General features: G+C 42.8%; 2 protein-coding genes across 2 annotated transcripts in view; one reads left to right on the top strand and one right to left on the bottom strand.

The window, feature by feature from the left end:
• Nucleotides 1-404: 404 nt before the first annotated feature.
• The window catches only part of SOX10 (SRY-box transcription factor 10), a 23075-nt gene continuing 6121 nt past the window's right edge, over nt 405-17358 (top strand). The window contains exons 1-2 of the mRNA XM_077339492.1: nt 405-611; nt 1528-1976. Of these exons, the coding sequence (XP_077195607.1) occupies nt 1567-1976 (410 nt within the window). The 5' untranslated portion in view covers nt 405-611; nt 1528-1566. The remainder of the gene's footprint in view (nt 612-1527; nt 1977-17358) is intronic.
• POLR2F (RNA polymerase II, I and III subunit F) overlaps nt 16529-17358 on the bottom strand; it is a 16651-nt gene continuing 15821 nt past the window's right edge. Inside the window, exon 6 of the mRNA XM_077339501.1 lies at nt 16529-16887. The gene's annotated coding sequence lies outside the window, so the exon portion shown is untranslated. The remainder of the gene's footprint in view (nt 16888-17358) is intronic.

Raw genomic sequence — 17358 nt, 5'->3', positions numbered from 1 at the left:
GTACATAGTGGGATGCTCTGGCCAAATCTCACTAAAACCCCCACAAATACAATTGTCACGTGTGACAATCTACACACAGACACACACACACACAGAATGACAGTTCCACACAGGATTTTAGTCAGGAGTAAAACGAAACACAGTCTAAACACTGTCCTCTCTTGTGCCACAGTGGGTACAATGGCCTAAAAATGCCCGCTGTTAAGTGTGCACATTAAGCAAATTGAATAAAAAGGTGACTTCGGTCACATCAAAAAAGAAAAAAAGCTTCTATCTGAACAAGTGTTAGCCTGAGATTTCTTTTTTTTTTTTTGTGGGGGGGGGGAGATCTAAGACTCCTTTTGCCTGCATATAATTAATGTATTTGGGCTATAAAGAGCCCTTGGCTCCTCCCTCTGCCTTTCCCTCCCCCAGTGTGAAGCAGAAAGCCAGTCAGAGAGACATTCATCCAAGGTATTAGGGAAAGCCAAGCCGCCCCCTAGCAATGGCACTTGTCTGAGTTTCCTCAGCGCAGAGCTCCTGAAAGTCACCAGGCTTGCGAGAGGAGAACAGAGGGGCTATTGGGATACAAATTACAGCTCTCCCAGGATTTGCCAGGCAGATTGGCCGAGGTAAGTTTTCCTACCTGAACTTGGTGACTTACACTTTTCTTTCTCTCTCTTTTAAGAAATTCTTCCCCCTACAGTTTCTTCGCTCTATTTAAAAAAAAGGTGATTGTTCCTCTCTTCAAATTAGCTTTAAAAGGATAGTTACAAATTTAAAAACCAGACAACTTTTGAAACTTCATTTACTATAAGGTAGGGAATGGGTGTATGTGTATGTGTTAACTTTATTTCTGAGCACGGCTTCCTTGAGGTTGGTAATATCTAACTCAAGGGTGTCAGAAAGGATGGTGTGCCAAAGCCTTGGATTTTCAAGAAGTTATATATACTTGTGAATTAAAAAAAAATGTACAGACCATACGTGCAACAGGAAGAGAATATGAAGCTGAAATCTTTCCACTCCACTCCACCATGCTTTTATACCTTGTCAGCTTCAAAGAGTACGGGGTGCTAAAGACGCACTTCAAAATTACCTCTAGCTCAAAAAGAAGGCATTCTTGTCTAATAGCAAAGTCCCAAATTTCCCTGCCCGCTACTGATATTTTTAACTTCAATCTTAAAATAAGTTTAGATTATAAAATGTGAACTCGAGGCAATACTTGGAGGGAGAGAGTAGGGTTTATTTTCTGGGATCCTAGATTCCTCCACACTTCCTCAGCCTTCTTAAAGTGTCAGTGTGCTCACCGAAACACACATTCTAATTTTAGATAGACTTTTTTATCATGGATCAAAAGCTTCCAGGTAATGAAAAATCTCCTGAATCTATATTTCGTATTTTTAGATCCCATAAAGTATATGCGGTATAGCAACTTCCTTCCTTGTTAATTTTATTCAGTAAGTTGACTAGTTGCCAGTTTATTAGGATATTCAAAACTTTTGTTTTTTTGCTTTAGTGTTTACTTTTACAATATTTGATTGGTTCCAGTTTGAAGACGTGATTTCTGAGGAATAAAAGGAGGAAAAAATGACAGATGATCAAGACCTTTCTGAGGTGGAGATGAGTCCTGTGGGTTCTGAAGACCATCACTGCCTCTCACCAGGACCTTCCATGGCATCGGATGCCAGCTCTCACCTGACCAGCCCCAGCAGCGGGGAGATGGGGAAGGTGAAGAAGGAGCAGCAGGACTCAGAGGCGGACGACGATAAGTTTCCAGTGTGCATCCGGGAGGCAGTGAGCCAGGTATTGAGCGGTTACGACTGGACCCTGGTGCCCATGCCCGTGCGGGTCAATGGAAGCAGCAAGAGCAAGCCCCATGTCAAGCGGCCCATGAACGCTTTCATGGTGTGGGCGCAGGCTGCCCGGAGGAAGCTGGCAGACCAGTATCCTCACCTCCACAATGCAGAGCTTAGTAAGACGCTGGGGAAGCTCTGGAGGTAAGAATGGATGGGGGAAGCACAAAAGATGAGGGCAAAACGGGGCATGCTGGAGATAAATGAAGTGACGAGAAAGTGTCACTGAGTTAACAGGTCTACCTTGAAAGTGGTAATGGGAGAGCAGATATAATGGTCAGGAAAATCAGAGAATGAATCCTAAAAGACATTTCTTGTCTCAGCTATGCTCTGACAATATAAAACTCAGTCCATGTTTTAAATTTCAGTTCTCTGCTGTTCCATTCCAAGGCCCAATTCACCTTGTCACAAAAGGCATCCCAAGAAGTCTTTCATACACTGCATTGTTCACCTTCTTCTTTTGGCCTGTTGCATTCCTTCTGTCTTCACTCTTGGTCGTCTTCTAAAGCTTTCATCCCTAATCAAAGCATGTGGCTACCCTGTGGGAAGACAGATAGTACTGAACCGATGACTCTCACAAGAGTCTAATAAGTACAAAGTCCAACATCAGCAGCCTTATGATAAACTGACTCATGGCTAATAATATTCAAATAAACAAACTTGTAAGATTTTCTGTCTGGAAGAATGTAGCTTTTTTACTGTGAAAAACTGAGCAGCAGTCCCCCTTTTTTTTAAGGCTGGTTTTTTCAACTCATGTTTTAAAGCAAGACTCATGATCTGTGGATAGTCAAACTTGAAGCATTTGGAGTTGAAATCCTGTGAGGATTTGACTGTTGGGGTAAAAGAGTCAACATAGTTTAATTTTGACTCCCTTAAAAACATTTGAACCCAAGTCCTAAGACAGAGGTGGCTGCTGATAGGAGGGTGGGTAAACAGGGCAACGAAGAAAGGAGGTCAGCTGCGGCCTCCCTCCTTTTCCCTTTAAGGAGCATTCTGATGCTGTCTAGCCACAGACGTTAATAGCTGGCCATTTCCTGTCTGCAGGTGATACAGATTTTCAACCTGCAGATAAAAGTAGGGACAATAAAGGTCTAAATAAGAGTAGTGAAAATGCTAACAAAGAGATAAGGGAGTAGAGTTAGAGGGTAAGTTCCCTTGTATTCCTGCCATCATGCCATTTTCTTTCTTGTGGGACTGTGTAGACCTGGTCATATTGCGCATTCTTACAGATGTTTCTGTTTGTGGGACCATGTTATCCCAGGCATCATACAAACAAATCAGGGTTAATTCTAGTGGTGCATAGGCGCAAGATATTCCTCACTCATGGCATAGTCATGTACGTTTCTAAATTTCTTTCTGGATTATTAATTTATTGCCCTATAACTGTGAGATCCAGACATTTTCCATCGAAGAAGCAGTTCTGTTGCAAAGAAAACATATTTCCCAGCACTCAAAACACAGTTGTGTTGTTTCTGTAGAAATTATTGACTTGTTTTCAGGGCATAATTGCAGTTTGGAATTGTGACCTGAAAGCAACTGCAAGAATATGATGGGTACCTAATGATCCATGCCTCTGACGTCACTTATTATGACAGACACTTACTCCCTCATTGCTACCTGTTCCCATGCCAGGCCATGGATCTAATAGCAGCAAAGCATAAGGAAATCCCTTGTTAGTTTCAGACTCCTTGTTAGTTTCAAACCCTTAGTAATCATTCTTCCAAGTTTCCCCACAGTCCAGATTTATGACACTGGTAAACCTGACACTGCATCAGATAATCATATAAGTCCTAAGCCTGGATGATGCCAATGCAAACTATCTTTTGATTTTGTTTAAAATACAAAAGAACGTACGTGAAGCTTAAGTTAATAATTTGTCCTTTGAGCTGAATTCTCAGAATTGAAGTTAGTATTTTGGCTTTTACTGGAAAACCTGAATAATAGATTCACATTTAGGAAGAGCTAAATGCAAGGTGCATATAATAATTTATCATATCATATATCATTTATCGTTTTGGTGTGTGGATGAATGCCAGATATATGCAATATCCAGGCTAGAATCCTGCAGCAATGGTTGTTCTCTCAAGTCCTTCGCCTGTCCACCCTCGAGCCATCATTCCTTCAAGGGATCTAAATAAGCAGAGGCCTAGTTCATGTGATCAGCTTTGCTGAGCAGTTTTGCTGAGAGGAACCACACAGTATCCACGTGATGTAAGGGCAAGAACTCTAATTTTCTGGCTGGTTCCCCCCCCCTCTCCCGCTGCCCACGAATAGCTTCAGTATTTTCCTCACTGTTTCCTTAGGCATACTTCAGACACACACACCCTTCCAGCCTCATATTCTTCACCATTTGTTAACTTATAAACACCGAGAATAAGTTTCACATAAAGTATTTGGGTGTCCATTCCTTTTTTTGCTTCCCTGTTTTCAGTCATACCATGCCAGAAATAAAACCCATTGACACTAGAGGGGTTTTCTGAGACAGAAGTTCAACTGTTGGCCTTTATTTAAGTCTGGTTTTTATTATGGATTTATTTTGGCTACAATCCCGGGCGTAAGTCCCATTGACTAAAGTAGATCTTACCTTGGAGAAGACCTGCTTAGGGAGAAGATGGGGATACTTTGGGATCGGCCGTGGACCTTCTGGGGCAAACCACTGTGAGAAACAGGGTTCTGGACTAGAGGGACTATTGGTGTGATCCAGTAGGACACTTTTAATATTTTGAACAATGTCTGTGAGCAGCTGTTTGCTGTTCACCCAATCAAATGTCTTCTCCCAACTGTTTGCCTTCAGGGCAACTGTGATAAAATGGCTTCCTCGGAGAACTAAAATGGGTAAATGTGATAGACTATAAAATGAGATTCCTAAAGGTTGGTGCTGATTAATCCGTTCTGCGAAAGTCTTTTTTTTATCTAACTCTATCCAAGGAAATCAGTGAAATATTTCTATAGAATTCTCATAACCCGGTCTTGTTACACTGGATGAAATATTTTACATGAATGATTTAAAAATGTGGACATGCTTATACTTTATATCTGTGTGTTCCTGTACATAGTTGTCACTAAATCTGCTATTGCTACAAATAGTACTAATAGCATTGCTGGGTGGCTCGTTTAAAAGCAGACTGACCATTAGCACTGACATGTGGCTAGTTTAAAAGTGGACTGACTTGTTGGTTTTTGTATCCAGACAGATTTCATTCCTTTTTAGGTTAGGAACAATTTTAAATGTTCATGCATTTCCAGATTAATTCAATCAGAATGGCAATTTTTTTTCTTAATTGACACTAATCTTTATTATGTACTTATGGGAAATGGGCATGTATGTTGATTGCCTTGGGGTCTGCCAAATTTTGCCTAGTGCTTCTTTTCACCGGCTACCTATTCCAAAACTTTACTTTGTATTTGGTGTGCGTATAAATTTTCTTAGTCATGAAGTGCACTGTTGAAATATAAATCAATAAGACTACCATTGCTTCGATCATATCTATCTCAATAGGATTTACATGATAGGGATTGTTGTTGTTGTTAGGTGCGAAGTCATGTCCGGGAGAATTGCAATGGGATTAACTAACCTATCCTACCAAACCACAAAGTAAAATCTGAAACTTTCCTTGAGCCTATGGAGCCTTCCTCTCAACATACATTGGAGAAAGTCTCTGCAGACTGGAGGAAGACTTCAAAGCTTTGCTCAGTATAATGGTAGAATATCAGCCAATATCTTTATCATATGTTAGACAGTTCTGGTCAAACACCATTAAAAGAATCTCATTTCCCATATTTTCCTTAAAAAGAAAAAGAAAAAAAAAGAAGCCGGAACACATTTTAAACCATTAGAAAAATATAAAGATTTAGAAATGATGTGAATAACTCATTAAAGAGCAAATTCAACAGGAAAATGAAAATCTGAAATATATCTGACAAATTATAGAGGGTTAGCTATGTTACACCAGATTCACAGGTACCACTTAAAACATTTTTAGTTCCTTTTTCTCACACTGCTGTTGTGTATGAGTGAAAACTAGAAAGGTAGCGTCAATTCATATGTAGCAGGTTTCCTAATGGATTGCGGGTCATAAAGAAAAGTGAGCATACAGTAAAATTTCAGCCTTCCTATGCTTCCAGGGTTAGTCAACCTGTGGTCCTCCAGATGTCCATGGACTACAATTCCCATGAGCCCCTGCCAGCAAAACATGGGAATTGTAGTCCATGGACATCTGGAGGGCCACAGGTTGACTACCCCTGGGCACATTCAGTTTTGGCCCTAGTCTGTTGCAGCCAAAACAACAACCAAAATATAGCAGCAAATGTGGCACAGCTAAAAAACAAAAATGCCTTGGCCCTTTAACTAAGGCTTTATAGGATGCTATTTATCAGGTGACATTATTGATCTCTATGCCCTGAAAAGCCTTACCTGCCCATTTCCACACACTAAGCCTCTGTTAAAGGGACAGGAGATTTTCGCTCCAGGTTGTTGGCAGCCCCAGTAGAGCCGATTTTGTCAAACGATAGCTTATGGCACACTGCTTTTTTTTGTCTTAAAGTTATTCACTTCCAGTGCATTTCCCCTCTAACAGGGCTCTTTACAGTGCCACAAGATTTTAAATTCGAAATATATCTATTTCTTGGAGTGGGGTAAGGGGGTAAAGTAGTGCTCAATTGATCGATCGAGAGATAGAAACAAGATTTCAGCCTTTGTCTTTTAAAACTATCTTGAGGAATCTGTTATGCAAAGTGATGAAAGCAATAACAATAACTTGGGTTTAGATTTCCTTCAGGCCGCAGTTGCAATGAGTATTTAATGATAAGGACAAGGGTGATGTTTTAGGGGCCTGGGTCATCCTCACCATTCTTATTATTATGGCTAGGGGTCTACTGATTGTGCTCCCCATGGTGAGGTGATTTGGACCTTGTATTAGATAGTACTAAAGTTTGACCAGAATGAGAGAGCAGGGAGATACTCGGGTCCTTTTGATCCTGGTGCTTTTTTGTTATTCACCTTTGTCCTGCTTGCACAGTTCTGGCTTTAGAACAGTGCTATTCCCAGTTTGTCCTGTGCCTCTCAGGAGGACGGCCCACATGGGCCAATTCAACATGGCTGCCTTGTGAAAAACTTTGATTTACTCCTTTATTTGCTTTGCCTTGTTTGTCTTTGGGAACAGAGAGTTCCTTGTGTGTTTCCTCACTAACATGGCTCTACACGCTTTCCTTGAGGTTTTTAAAAAATATCTCTACTGCCAACACTTCAAAAAATCAGCAGAAATATTTCAAAATAAACATTACGTGAAAATGCAGTCTTTTTTTAACTCCTCCAAGCTGAAATATAGCATTAGTCTGTCGTTCCGAGGCTGGAATGTTTGAGGCCTTAAATGCTGCTTTGGTATTATGCTAATGCTTAGCTTTGAACCTCAGCAAGACATGAAGTAGGTAGATTATGTTATCCTCTGATGACTTTGGTCTGCTGCTTCCATTTCTTTCCGTGAGACTTGTCTGGGATTCCTGTACAATGCCAACTTCATTGATCAGTGGTTGATAGGTCATTCCCACAGCGATACGTTTTACTGGTGCTGCTTCTGTGGGGAAGGTTGAAAGTGAGCAAGCTTAGAAACTGCACAATGTTCTCAAGCACTGGTCATAGAATCATAGAATAATAGAGTTGGAAGGGACCTCATGGGTCATCTAGTCCAGTCCCCTGCACTATGCAGGACACTCACAACCCTATCGCTCATCCACTGTAACCTGCCACCCCCTTAAGCTTTCACAGAATCAGCCTCTCCATCAGATGGCTATCCAGCCTCTGCTTAAAAATTTCCAAAGATGCAGAATCCACCACCTCCCGAGGAAGCCTGTTCCACTGGTCTTCTTAAACTGAGCACTGGGTCACATGAGTATCACCACAAACATATTTTGAAGGCAGAGGAAAGGAAGGCTGGGGAGGGGGGGGATTCTAGCAGTAAAATTATATATAAAACTAACCACTAGAAATGGGTTCTACATTGCATGGGTTGGAGTTCTAGGTCTAGAAAGCCCTGACATCGATAACCAAGAAAAGCCAGATCTTGGAAGCTAAGCAGAGTCAGAGTTAGGACTTGGATGGGAGATGACCATGGGAGTCTAAGGTTTCTGCACAGAGGCAAACCACCTCTGAACATCTCTGGCCTTGATAACCCCTGGCTGTGACTTGGCAGGAGTGGGGGGAACTGCATAGAAAGGATGAAAGTCGGTGTTCTAAAGATATTGTTTAAGGTTGTTTCCAGGCATGTGTGAAAGTTAAACCTGCTGGAGTTGTCCAGGAGGTTTATTTGCATTCCAAATGCCTCTTTTCCACATTAGCAATCAGGTGTTAACATGCTGCGAAAGAAGCTTAAGGCACTTTGAACATCTTGTAGAAAAACTCTCTAAGAATCCCTAACGGGTTTGAATCAGAATAAGAGCAATGTGAATGAAGCTACGTGATAAGAAAAACCGATGTCAAAAGTTGAGCCGCCTTTGCAAAATGTAAACGTCTCTAGCTTCCTATTGCCTTGATCTGAGGAATGCTTGGGACAGACCAATACCAGCATTAATTCCTTTCTCCTTCCCATCTGTGGCGTTATTACATCTGACACTCCAACTTGTGTTAATGTTAAAGGTTTGGACTCCCTGAAAACTTTGCCACCCCTTGGAGGAATTACAACTGACCGACTGATGTTTCTAGGTCCTGTTTAATTAAGAGACCTTCCAGAGCATCACAAAACCACAGAACATAGCAAAGGTTTCCCATAACAACAACAGCAAATACTAGACTGTCCTTCTGCCCTGAACTGTGCATAAAACATAACAGATGCCCCATCTTCCAGACACTGCGGCTCCATTGGGTTCTCGTGTGGCAACCTGCCTATCTCCAGCCCATCCTGCAATTCAGGTTTCCCACAGGGCCAGGATCTTATCTGGTCTACTGACTGACATGCAAACCCCTGCACTGCAACTGCAAGTGAGGAGTAGACAGTAAGACAAGCAATCTGGAGAGGAGCTGGTTTTTAATACTCTGATTTTCACTCTCCAAAGGAGTCCCAAAGCAGCTTCCTTTTCGCCTTCCTTTTCTCCTACCGCAAAGACATCCTTTGAGGTGAGGTAGGCGGGGTTGAGAGAGCTCTAATGGAACGGATCTGCAAGTACAGCTCTAAGAGAACTGTGACAAGCCCAAGGTCACCCAGCTGACTGTATGTGGAGAGGTGGGGAATCAAACCTGGTTCTTCAGATTAGAGGCTGCTGTTCTTAACCACTATACTACGCTGGCTCTCAGAAATGAGTGTGATTGCCCCCCCCTCCACATAACACCTGCTGGGCGACCTTGGGCCAGTCACAGTTCTCCCAGAACTCTCTTAGCCCTACACAAGGTGACTGTCATGGGGAGAGGAAGAGAAGGAGAATGTAAGCTGCTTTGAAACTCGTTAAGGTAGAGAAGAGTAGGGTATTGAAAATTCATCTCTATCTCTCAATGCTAGACTCCAAAAGGAGAGGGGGACTGGAACTTTTTCAGGGTGTACAAGTATCTTCCAGCGGTAATATCTCAAAGGGGCTGCTTTTCCCGGTTGCTCGTTCTGCAAGATCTAGTAGTGTTGTTATTGCTGACTGCTGCAGCAAGGCATTTCCACAAAGTTCTGGGAAAGATCAGTCAGCCGTAGGAGCCCTAGACCTCTCCCTGAATCCAACCTTTCCCCTTTGGGAACCTCTATTATAAAATTCTAAAGAGACAGACATCAAACAGCATTGCTTGTGATAATGGCATTCTTTGTGTCATTCATTGTAGTAATATCTGAGCCTCGGGGGCATATGTGGATATCTGCAGAGGGGGGAGACCTATAATTATCAAACGTGCTATCAGAGGGAAGATATGAAGCACTGAGGATACACATTTTGTTTTAGCTTATGCGCTCTCTGCTTTCCTTAAAGAAGGTCTGTGAGGTGTATCTTTCGTGTCCCCTTTTTACAGGTGAGAAGCTAATGGTGTTCTGTAAATAAAACAAATAGCCCCCCCCCCGGTCCCCCGTCATTCTGAGCTTGAGCGGACATAGGAATCAAAGTTTCTCAGGTTCATACCCAGCCACAGACGACATTAGCTGTAAAGCCCGAGGTCTTGAGGCATGAGGAATTTCTTCTATAGTTTCTGCTGAGGAAATTGCATGTGCGCCTCATAAGTACATAATCAGTTTATCACACATTCCTATACAGAGCCAGATATGTGTGTATTCATGCCATCAGTGTATACGTACGGGACACATGAAATTTCCTAAATGAACTTCCGAAAACAATGCAAACAGCCAGTGCAAACGCTATGAATAAACACGGCAAATGTATGCACATGTCTACTTGCCTTGTTGCCTTTTTTCCTGATTTTTCAAAAATACTTTCATCTGGAATTGTTGTTTATGGGAGGGGATAGGACAACCAGCAGCAAGAAAGAAAGCCATATACTGGTAAAATCAGTAACCATCCCTGGCAGACAGGCTTTTTTAGCACAGAAAAACAAATCTGAGTTGGGATGTTATAGACTTGGCATTCATTGTCCGTCCCATTAGCGATTCACTATATATGCTTGTTATGTGATCTTGTGGTGCATTTGCCATTGGGTACTCATGTGCCTTTCCCCTTACAGCAGGACTTTTAACAAAATAATTAGTGATATTGTTGGTGGTGGTGAATTCAGCCTTTGAGTTCATCTCGGCTTCTGTTTCATGCTCTGATTAACTGCTTCAATTACTTCCAATTTATGTTGGCTTCCTGTACTTCATGCTGGCAATACCTATCCCACAGAAAGTAGGCAGCTGTTGTACGTATTATGGCTTCGACTTGATAAAGCCTCCCCTGGCCATGTTCTTAGTTCACAGAGGGTAGAAGTGGCTTCTGCCAGGGGTGAAGGTAACAAACCACTTCCTTACCACCACTGACCAGCACAAGCTTAGTTTCACTCCTGACTAGTTGAAAGTCTTTTCTAGATATTCTGGACTGTAGTTGGTTTTGGTGAAAACAAACTCAAAGTTACGCCAACATATTATGTTATAAGTGCAAAACCCTGGTTATTACTAACAGTAAAAAAAAAAAAAAGGGAAAGGGCTTGCAACACAGGGATGCCAGTCTCCAGGTGGGGCCTGGGGTTCCCCCCAAATCACAGTTCATATACAGACTACAGAGAAGAGTTCCCCTGGGGAAAGTGGATGATTTGGAGGGTGGACTCTTTGGCATTGTACCCCCCTGAGGTCACTGCCCCCACCCCCAGGTTCTACCCTCAAATCGCCAGGTATTTCCCAACCTGGATCTTGGAATCCTACCTTCTCCCATACCCTGCTGGTGGATGTGGGGAGGAACCTGGCAACCCTGTTGTGCTATGGTGCTTACTTTAAACAGCCCTAGCCGGGGGAAGCCGAGGGTTTAGAAAATCAGCCCCCTTCAAGCTGTCAGTGAAGTCTCAAAGTGGCATCTATAATAATAATTAAATGTGGCGAGTCACTCTTAATTCTCATTAGGTTGGCTTTCTGTCAACCCTAAACTGTTAATTTAATACAGAACCTAGTCCCATCACTAATTTTGAGTGCCAGGGGTCAATGGTGAAATACATGGAGTAATAGCTGGGGATTGTAGCTGACCATTGGGACAATGTTAAGGGCTTGTGGGGCCTGCTGAAGGACTTCTTTGGGCCTCAGCAATTGTTAGGACATTCATCACTGAGTACAGTATAAGGTGCCCAGAGACCAAAAGGTATCACAGACATTCACCCAGTACATGTGCCCTATTGTGTTTAGCATATGTCACACAGAGGCAGGCAATGGTGCACCATTTGCATTAGTTTAGATAGAATGAGGGGCAGCATATAAATTGATTGATTGATTGATTGAATGAAATAGCACTTTTCTTGTCCTCCTACTCTACCACCAGGATAGGCAGTATAGAAAGTCAGTAAACTAAACTGCAGCAGCAGGAGAGTGGGCAAATAAGCACATTATGTGATACCAGTGAGTTTTACTTTATGGGGCACTAATTTACGCATGACCCCCCCCCCCCCCTCCCCATTGCTGTCTCATAATCTGATGACTTAATGACTCTGAGCAAGTCAGTTGTTTTCATCTTAATTGTCATTGTGGTATAAAAGTTCTGGCAACAGCAATTCATGGGCTGGCTGATTCATGTCCGCCGGTTCTCTCTCTTCAGGTTCCACACTACAAGCAATGAATGCGTATGTATCATTGGGAACGGGGTGAACAATTTCACCCCCCCCCCTTCTCCAACCTCAGGAGAGGGAGCACAAACGTGGGGCCAGGAAGATGGCTGAGAGACAGGCCCTAGAACAGGGGTAGTCAAACTGCAGCCCTCCAGATGTCCATGGACTACAATTCCCAGGAGCCCCCTGCCAGCATTCGCTGGCAGGGGGCTCCTGGGAATTGTAGTCCATGGACATCTGGAGGGCCGCAGTTTGACTACCCCTGCCCTAGAATGTTTTTTAAGAGAACTTGGTTGGTTGGGTTTCCTCTCCACAAAATGGCATCCGGTGCTCGAGGCTGAATTTGAGGAAATGGCGGAGCCCAGATTTCTGCCAGAATCTCTTGGGACATTTGTAGATCCTCTCAGATCTAATCCACTAGACATCTTGGCACGTGGAAGCCTTGAAAAATTACCATTTTTAGAAGGAGGAGGCAGCAAATAGAGATGTGAGGAGAGCCACTGTGCAAGTTAGCTATCCTGTGGGGACAAAAGGTCTCTTGAAAAGAGAAGTACACAAACACACATACATATATGTGCATCATGCAACATGATTATAAACAGAAGCCTCGCCTTTCTGGATGAAATAACAACAAAAGCAAAAAGCAGAATCAATATAACTCAAGCTGAACTCTTTCCACTGAGAAATAGGAGACAGAGATGAGATGCTGGTGTCTACAGCACCATCTGCTGGAAAAGTAGTGAAATAACATTTTAGCCAGAATTGACCACAAGAAGAGGTCCCTGAGGAGCAGTTGTTGATGTAGCAAAGAGCTTGCATGCAAAAGGAGTGTCCTGTGGTATATTAAAGACTAATTATGGTATGACCTTACGAGACATGTGAAGTGAGCAAAAGTACATCAGCAGCATTCTCTGCGAATGTCTGGGAAATGGAAACCATCAACCATGGAAATCAATAAGCAAATTGGGCATGTCTCCATTAAAAAAGGTAAAGGTAAAGGTATCCCCTGTGCAAGCACCGAGTCATGTCTGACCCTTGGGGTGACGCCCTCCAGCGTTTTCTTGGCAGACTCAATACGGGGTGGTTTGCCAGTGCCTTCCCCAGTCATTACCATTTACCCCCCAGCAAGCTGGGTACTCATTTTACCGACCTCGGAAGGATGGAAGGCTGAGTCAACCTTGAGCCGCCTGCTGGGATTGAACTCCCAGCCTCATGGGCAGACTGCTTCAGACAGCATTACTGCTGCCTTACCACCCTGCGCCACAAGAGGCTCTTCATGTCTCCATTACAAATGTGTATTTTGGTATTGTAAATCAGTGGACCTGAGGAACACCTGAGGTTTTAAGATACTGCTGTTATTTTTAGTAATGCACTTGGTTTAATTGGTTGTACTTGTTCATTTGCTCTTACCTGGATGGCCTGAGCCAATCTGACCTTGGCAGTTTTTAGCTGCTAAGCAGGATTGGCCCTGGTTACTTTGAGGATGGGAGACCACCAAGGAGTATCAGGGTCTTTATGCAGGAGCAGGAAGTGGCAAATCACCTCTGAGGCCGTTTATGCACTGGGAACTTCACTGCTCCAGCTCCCATGCAGGAGCACAAATTGGGGGCAGATGAGGCGCACCAGGCCAAATGCTCCCCCGTGTGGATGTAGGAAGAGGTGGGGCAACCTGTCACGACTAAAATTCTAGTCTGCAGCCCGGCATGAAACCTCCAGTGCGTAAACAGTCTGAATGTCTCTTGTCTTGAAAATTTGATAGGATTGCTTTAAGTTGGCTGCATCTTGAGAGTACCGACCACCACCAGTGTTTTTATTTATGTAATAAGCTGCTTTAGGAATCATGTTCGCTGAGACAGTACTTTAAATAATACATCAATATATAGTCTGGCTTCCCCAAGAATGCTGGGAATTGGAGTTTGATGAGGATATTGATACTTCCCTTTTAGAGATCCCTAGCTCCTTTGCAGAGATTCTTCCCAGCGTACCATGGAGACAGGCAGTTACTGTTTAAAACATATTTCACCTGTTGTGTATTCCCACGGCACCTTTCTACCCAACAACACAAAGCATTCCTCTATTTGGTAATACTTGTGCAAGTATTTCAGCAATATTTTAGCAACAGATTGAATACCACTGCAAAAATCACTGGAAGAAAAACAGAAGAGGGGAAATTTTGAGTGGAAAAACCTCCACGAGGGGGAAGCTCGAAGAGCCCCTCTTCTCCTCCTCCTCACCATTTCTCTGCTGCAGCATTTCCTTTCCCAATGGCTTCTAATTACAGAAACAGAACAAGATATGCAAGACTGCCTGTGAGGTGTACTTTGAGGTTGCGAGAAATGGGGAGGTTGGAGAAATCCGTATTTTAACTCTCCCCATTTCTAGCAATGTTCCATATATTTCCCAGTGCTTGTCTGTGTATCTATTGATGACTGGCAACTTCAAATCTTCCAGAGAGCTACCATTTCCATCTTTGGATAGCTTCCTCCTGCGATTCTATTTGAATAAGGGCAAGGAGATTCAGTTGTGACTACTTGTGTTGTTGATAGCTTATCCTCTGTCTATCCCAAACATACTGTACAAGAAAGGAATGATAAAGAGCAAATGGCAGCAACACCCAGGAGGATTCCTGAAGTCTCTTCCTAAGTAACTTTCTTCACCGGAAGTGTGTTGTGTTTCTTTGTGGACACAAAAAGTTTCTCCTTTGGAATCCAAAGCCATATAAATGAATGGAGTGTTTTAACCGTCAAGCTTTATTCTAAAGAATCAATTTGAATGCAGTCCTAGGCTGGGAATACAAGAAATAATGATAAAGAAAAGACTGCTCTTGAACAGAATACTTTCCCGTCATCTGTATATTCTACCTACAGCCAGCCTCAGCACATCTGGGAACAAGGAGGGGGAGAAATGGCATCCAAACAATTCCAACACCACTTTTAAAGAAATTATGTATCTGAAAATACCATAGACATCTCATACTAATTATCTGAGTGTGTCTTTGTGCATTTTGTTTCTGGTATAAAACCCCATGCAATATACAAGATAATCTGTTTAGGGTGTTTAGTAATGAAAGATCATGTTTTGGTAAAGGCGGACAAGAATTAGTTGGCTTTTAGTTGTCCTTGACTGGACAATTAGAAGAGGGCTCTCAAAAGTTGCCTTCAAGATGACAGAATCCTTGCCTACGGATGGCAGCAGACCCTTTCTCCATAAGTAAAGGATTGGGCCAACATTTTCGTGGAAGGCAGCCATCGTGCATACAACATCTGGACTTGCATGTATGCCTGCATGTGATTTTCTACCTATTCCTTTGATATTCTGCCCATTGCTCCCAGACCAAGCCCTTCATACCACATGGACTCATCTGCAGTTGATACCAGTATGTGTCACCCATAGCTGAGCTGTATCACTTGCATATGTTTAACCTTGAGCATATCTATTAGACTAGATACCTTGCAGGAAAGAATAAAGCCTAAAATGAACATAGCTTTCATCTTTCCTCATTTTCCACTTTGACTCAAGCATTATGCTGGTGGGGAGATCAGCTAAAGCTGCGTCTCGCTTGATGATTTGTTCTTTTCTGTGCCCATGCAAAAATGCCTTTGCGTGAAAGGTCATGAATTGTGTGTGTGTGTGTGTTTTGTGGGGGAAGACGCAAAGGCAGGAAACAGTGAAATCTAAATCCTTCCAATCTCCTGGCCTCTGCCTGCTCATACCGGTTTCACTTTGCTAAAGCTGATTTGAAATTCTGATCCCTGGTAAGAACAAAGGGAAGCAGGAAGATACAGAAGGAGAAGACAAAGATGGGGTTGGAGCAGTACTGGGCCGGTGTGGAGGGTGTGGAATGGCACTGGATCCAATTTGTCGAGAGAAGACTGAGGTTGCACCCATGCTGTGGCTCAATGCTGCCAGGGGTTTTCTGTAAGAACACAGATTCTATTGTTCTGGTTGCATATTCCCCCCTGCCATTTACACAACCATAATACTCCATGTTAAGTACATGGGACGTATGGCGATGAAAGGTAGTTGTATCCTGGAATCAACAGTAAATTGGGCATGTATAAATGCAGTGAATATAGTCATCAAATCGTACATTTGGTTTTCCATATGTTCTCTAGCTGGATAATAAATGCCAGTCTGGATGAATGGTATCTGCTGAATATGCTCAGTACCCACCAGATTAAAACAAAAAACCTGAACATTCCACAAGTTATTCGTTTTCTTCTGAAGCAGCTGGAAAACCAACAAACAAACAAAGCCCCGGGGATTGTACAAGCGGCTCCGAATATCTCAGTCCAGGTTTCTTGCTTTTATAAAATGGAGCATAAATGGAGTGAGAATATACATGTCCTTGTAGACTGCAGGTTGGCTTGCAGAACTACAGCTGTGTCTGGCTTGGCTGGAAATATCATAAAAGAAACAATAACTTCTTGACTTTGTTCTGTTTCTAGCTGAAGGTGGAATGTTGAAACTGTACAGGGGGTAGGAGGAGTCATGAGAATTTGGGGGGGGGGAGAAATTATAATCCAATCATGTCAAAAGATTAAGGAGACAATGGCATAGTATTCAGAAGAGGGGGCCACATGGACACCAGGGAGATCTGGATGCTGCAAAAATTATACAGATTAGGAAAGTACAGATTTGACTGGCTAAATTAGCATATTTTGAGGGTGGATACAGACATGTCAAAACAAACAAGCATGCACAAACCATTCAAGAGTCGCTGCATTCGGGAACCATATTCAGCATTATTAGAACCACCTATTCCTTTTCCAGAGCTGTGCACCGCCTTGGCAGGTTGGTGGCTTTGACATCACAGCCTTGGCTTTTCCCTCTCTCTCCCTGGAGCAGTTTTGCAACCTAAAAAAGCCACAGAGTGCTAGATGAAACTTGGATCAGATAAACATTCAAGGGATGTTTTTTAAAAGGCCAGTAGTTCCCCCCCCCAAACAAAAGAAAACACCAAGAGGGATAAAACTGACAGATGACTTTTGAAATTGGCGCAGAGGCAAGTATTTCTATTCATTCTAGTGGAAAGGCAGGGAGAAGCTGTGCCCTCCAGAGAAAAGCAATATCAGTTCCTTGGTTTATGGTACTTCTGTAATCTCCCCAGTTATATGTTTATCCTGAAGGTCTTATCTCTGTAATTGGGGTTATAATCCAGAGTTCTCTGAGATCAATGGATGGACAAGGTAGGCTAGGCCAAGGACCAAAAAAGACCTAGTGGGGAAGACAGAATTCTGTAGTAATTACTATATAGCTCAAGAGGTTTTAGACTAAGCTGCCCAGGTATACAAAAGATGTAGCAGTGACTCATCACCTTCCCAGGTT

Source organism: Paroedura picta, chromosome 5, assembly GCF_049243985.1.
Source record: "Paroedura picta isolate Pp20150507F chromosome 5, Ppicta_v3.0, whole genome shotgun sequence".
Taxonomy (NCBI): Eukaryota; Metazoa; Chordata; class Lepidosauria; order Squamata; family Gekkonidae; genus Paroedura; species Paroedura picta.
Note: the sequence above shows the minus strand (reverse complement) of the source record. Positions and strands in the feature narration are given on the sequence as shown.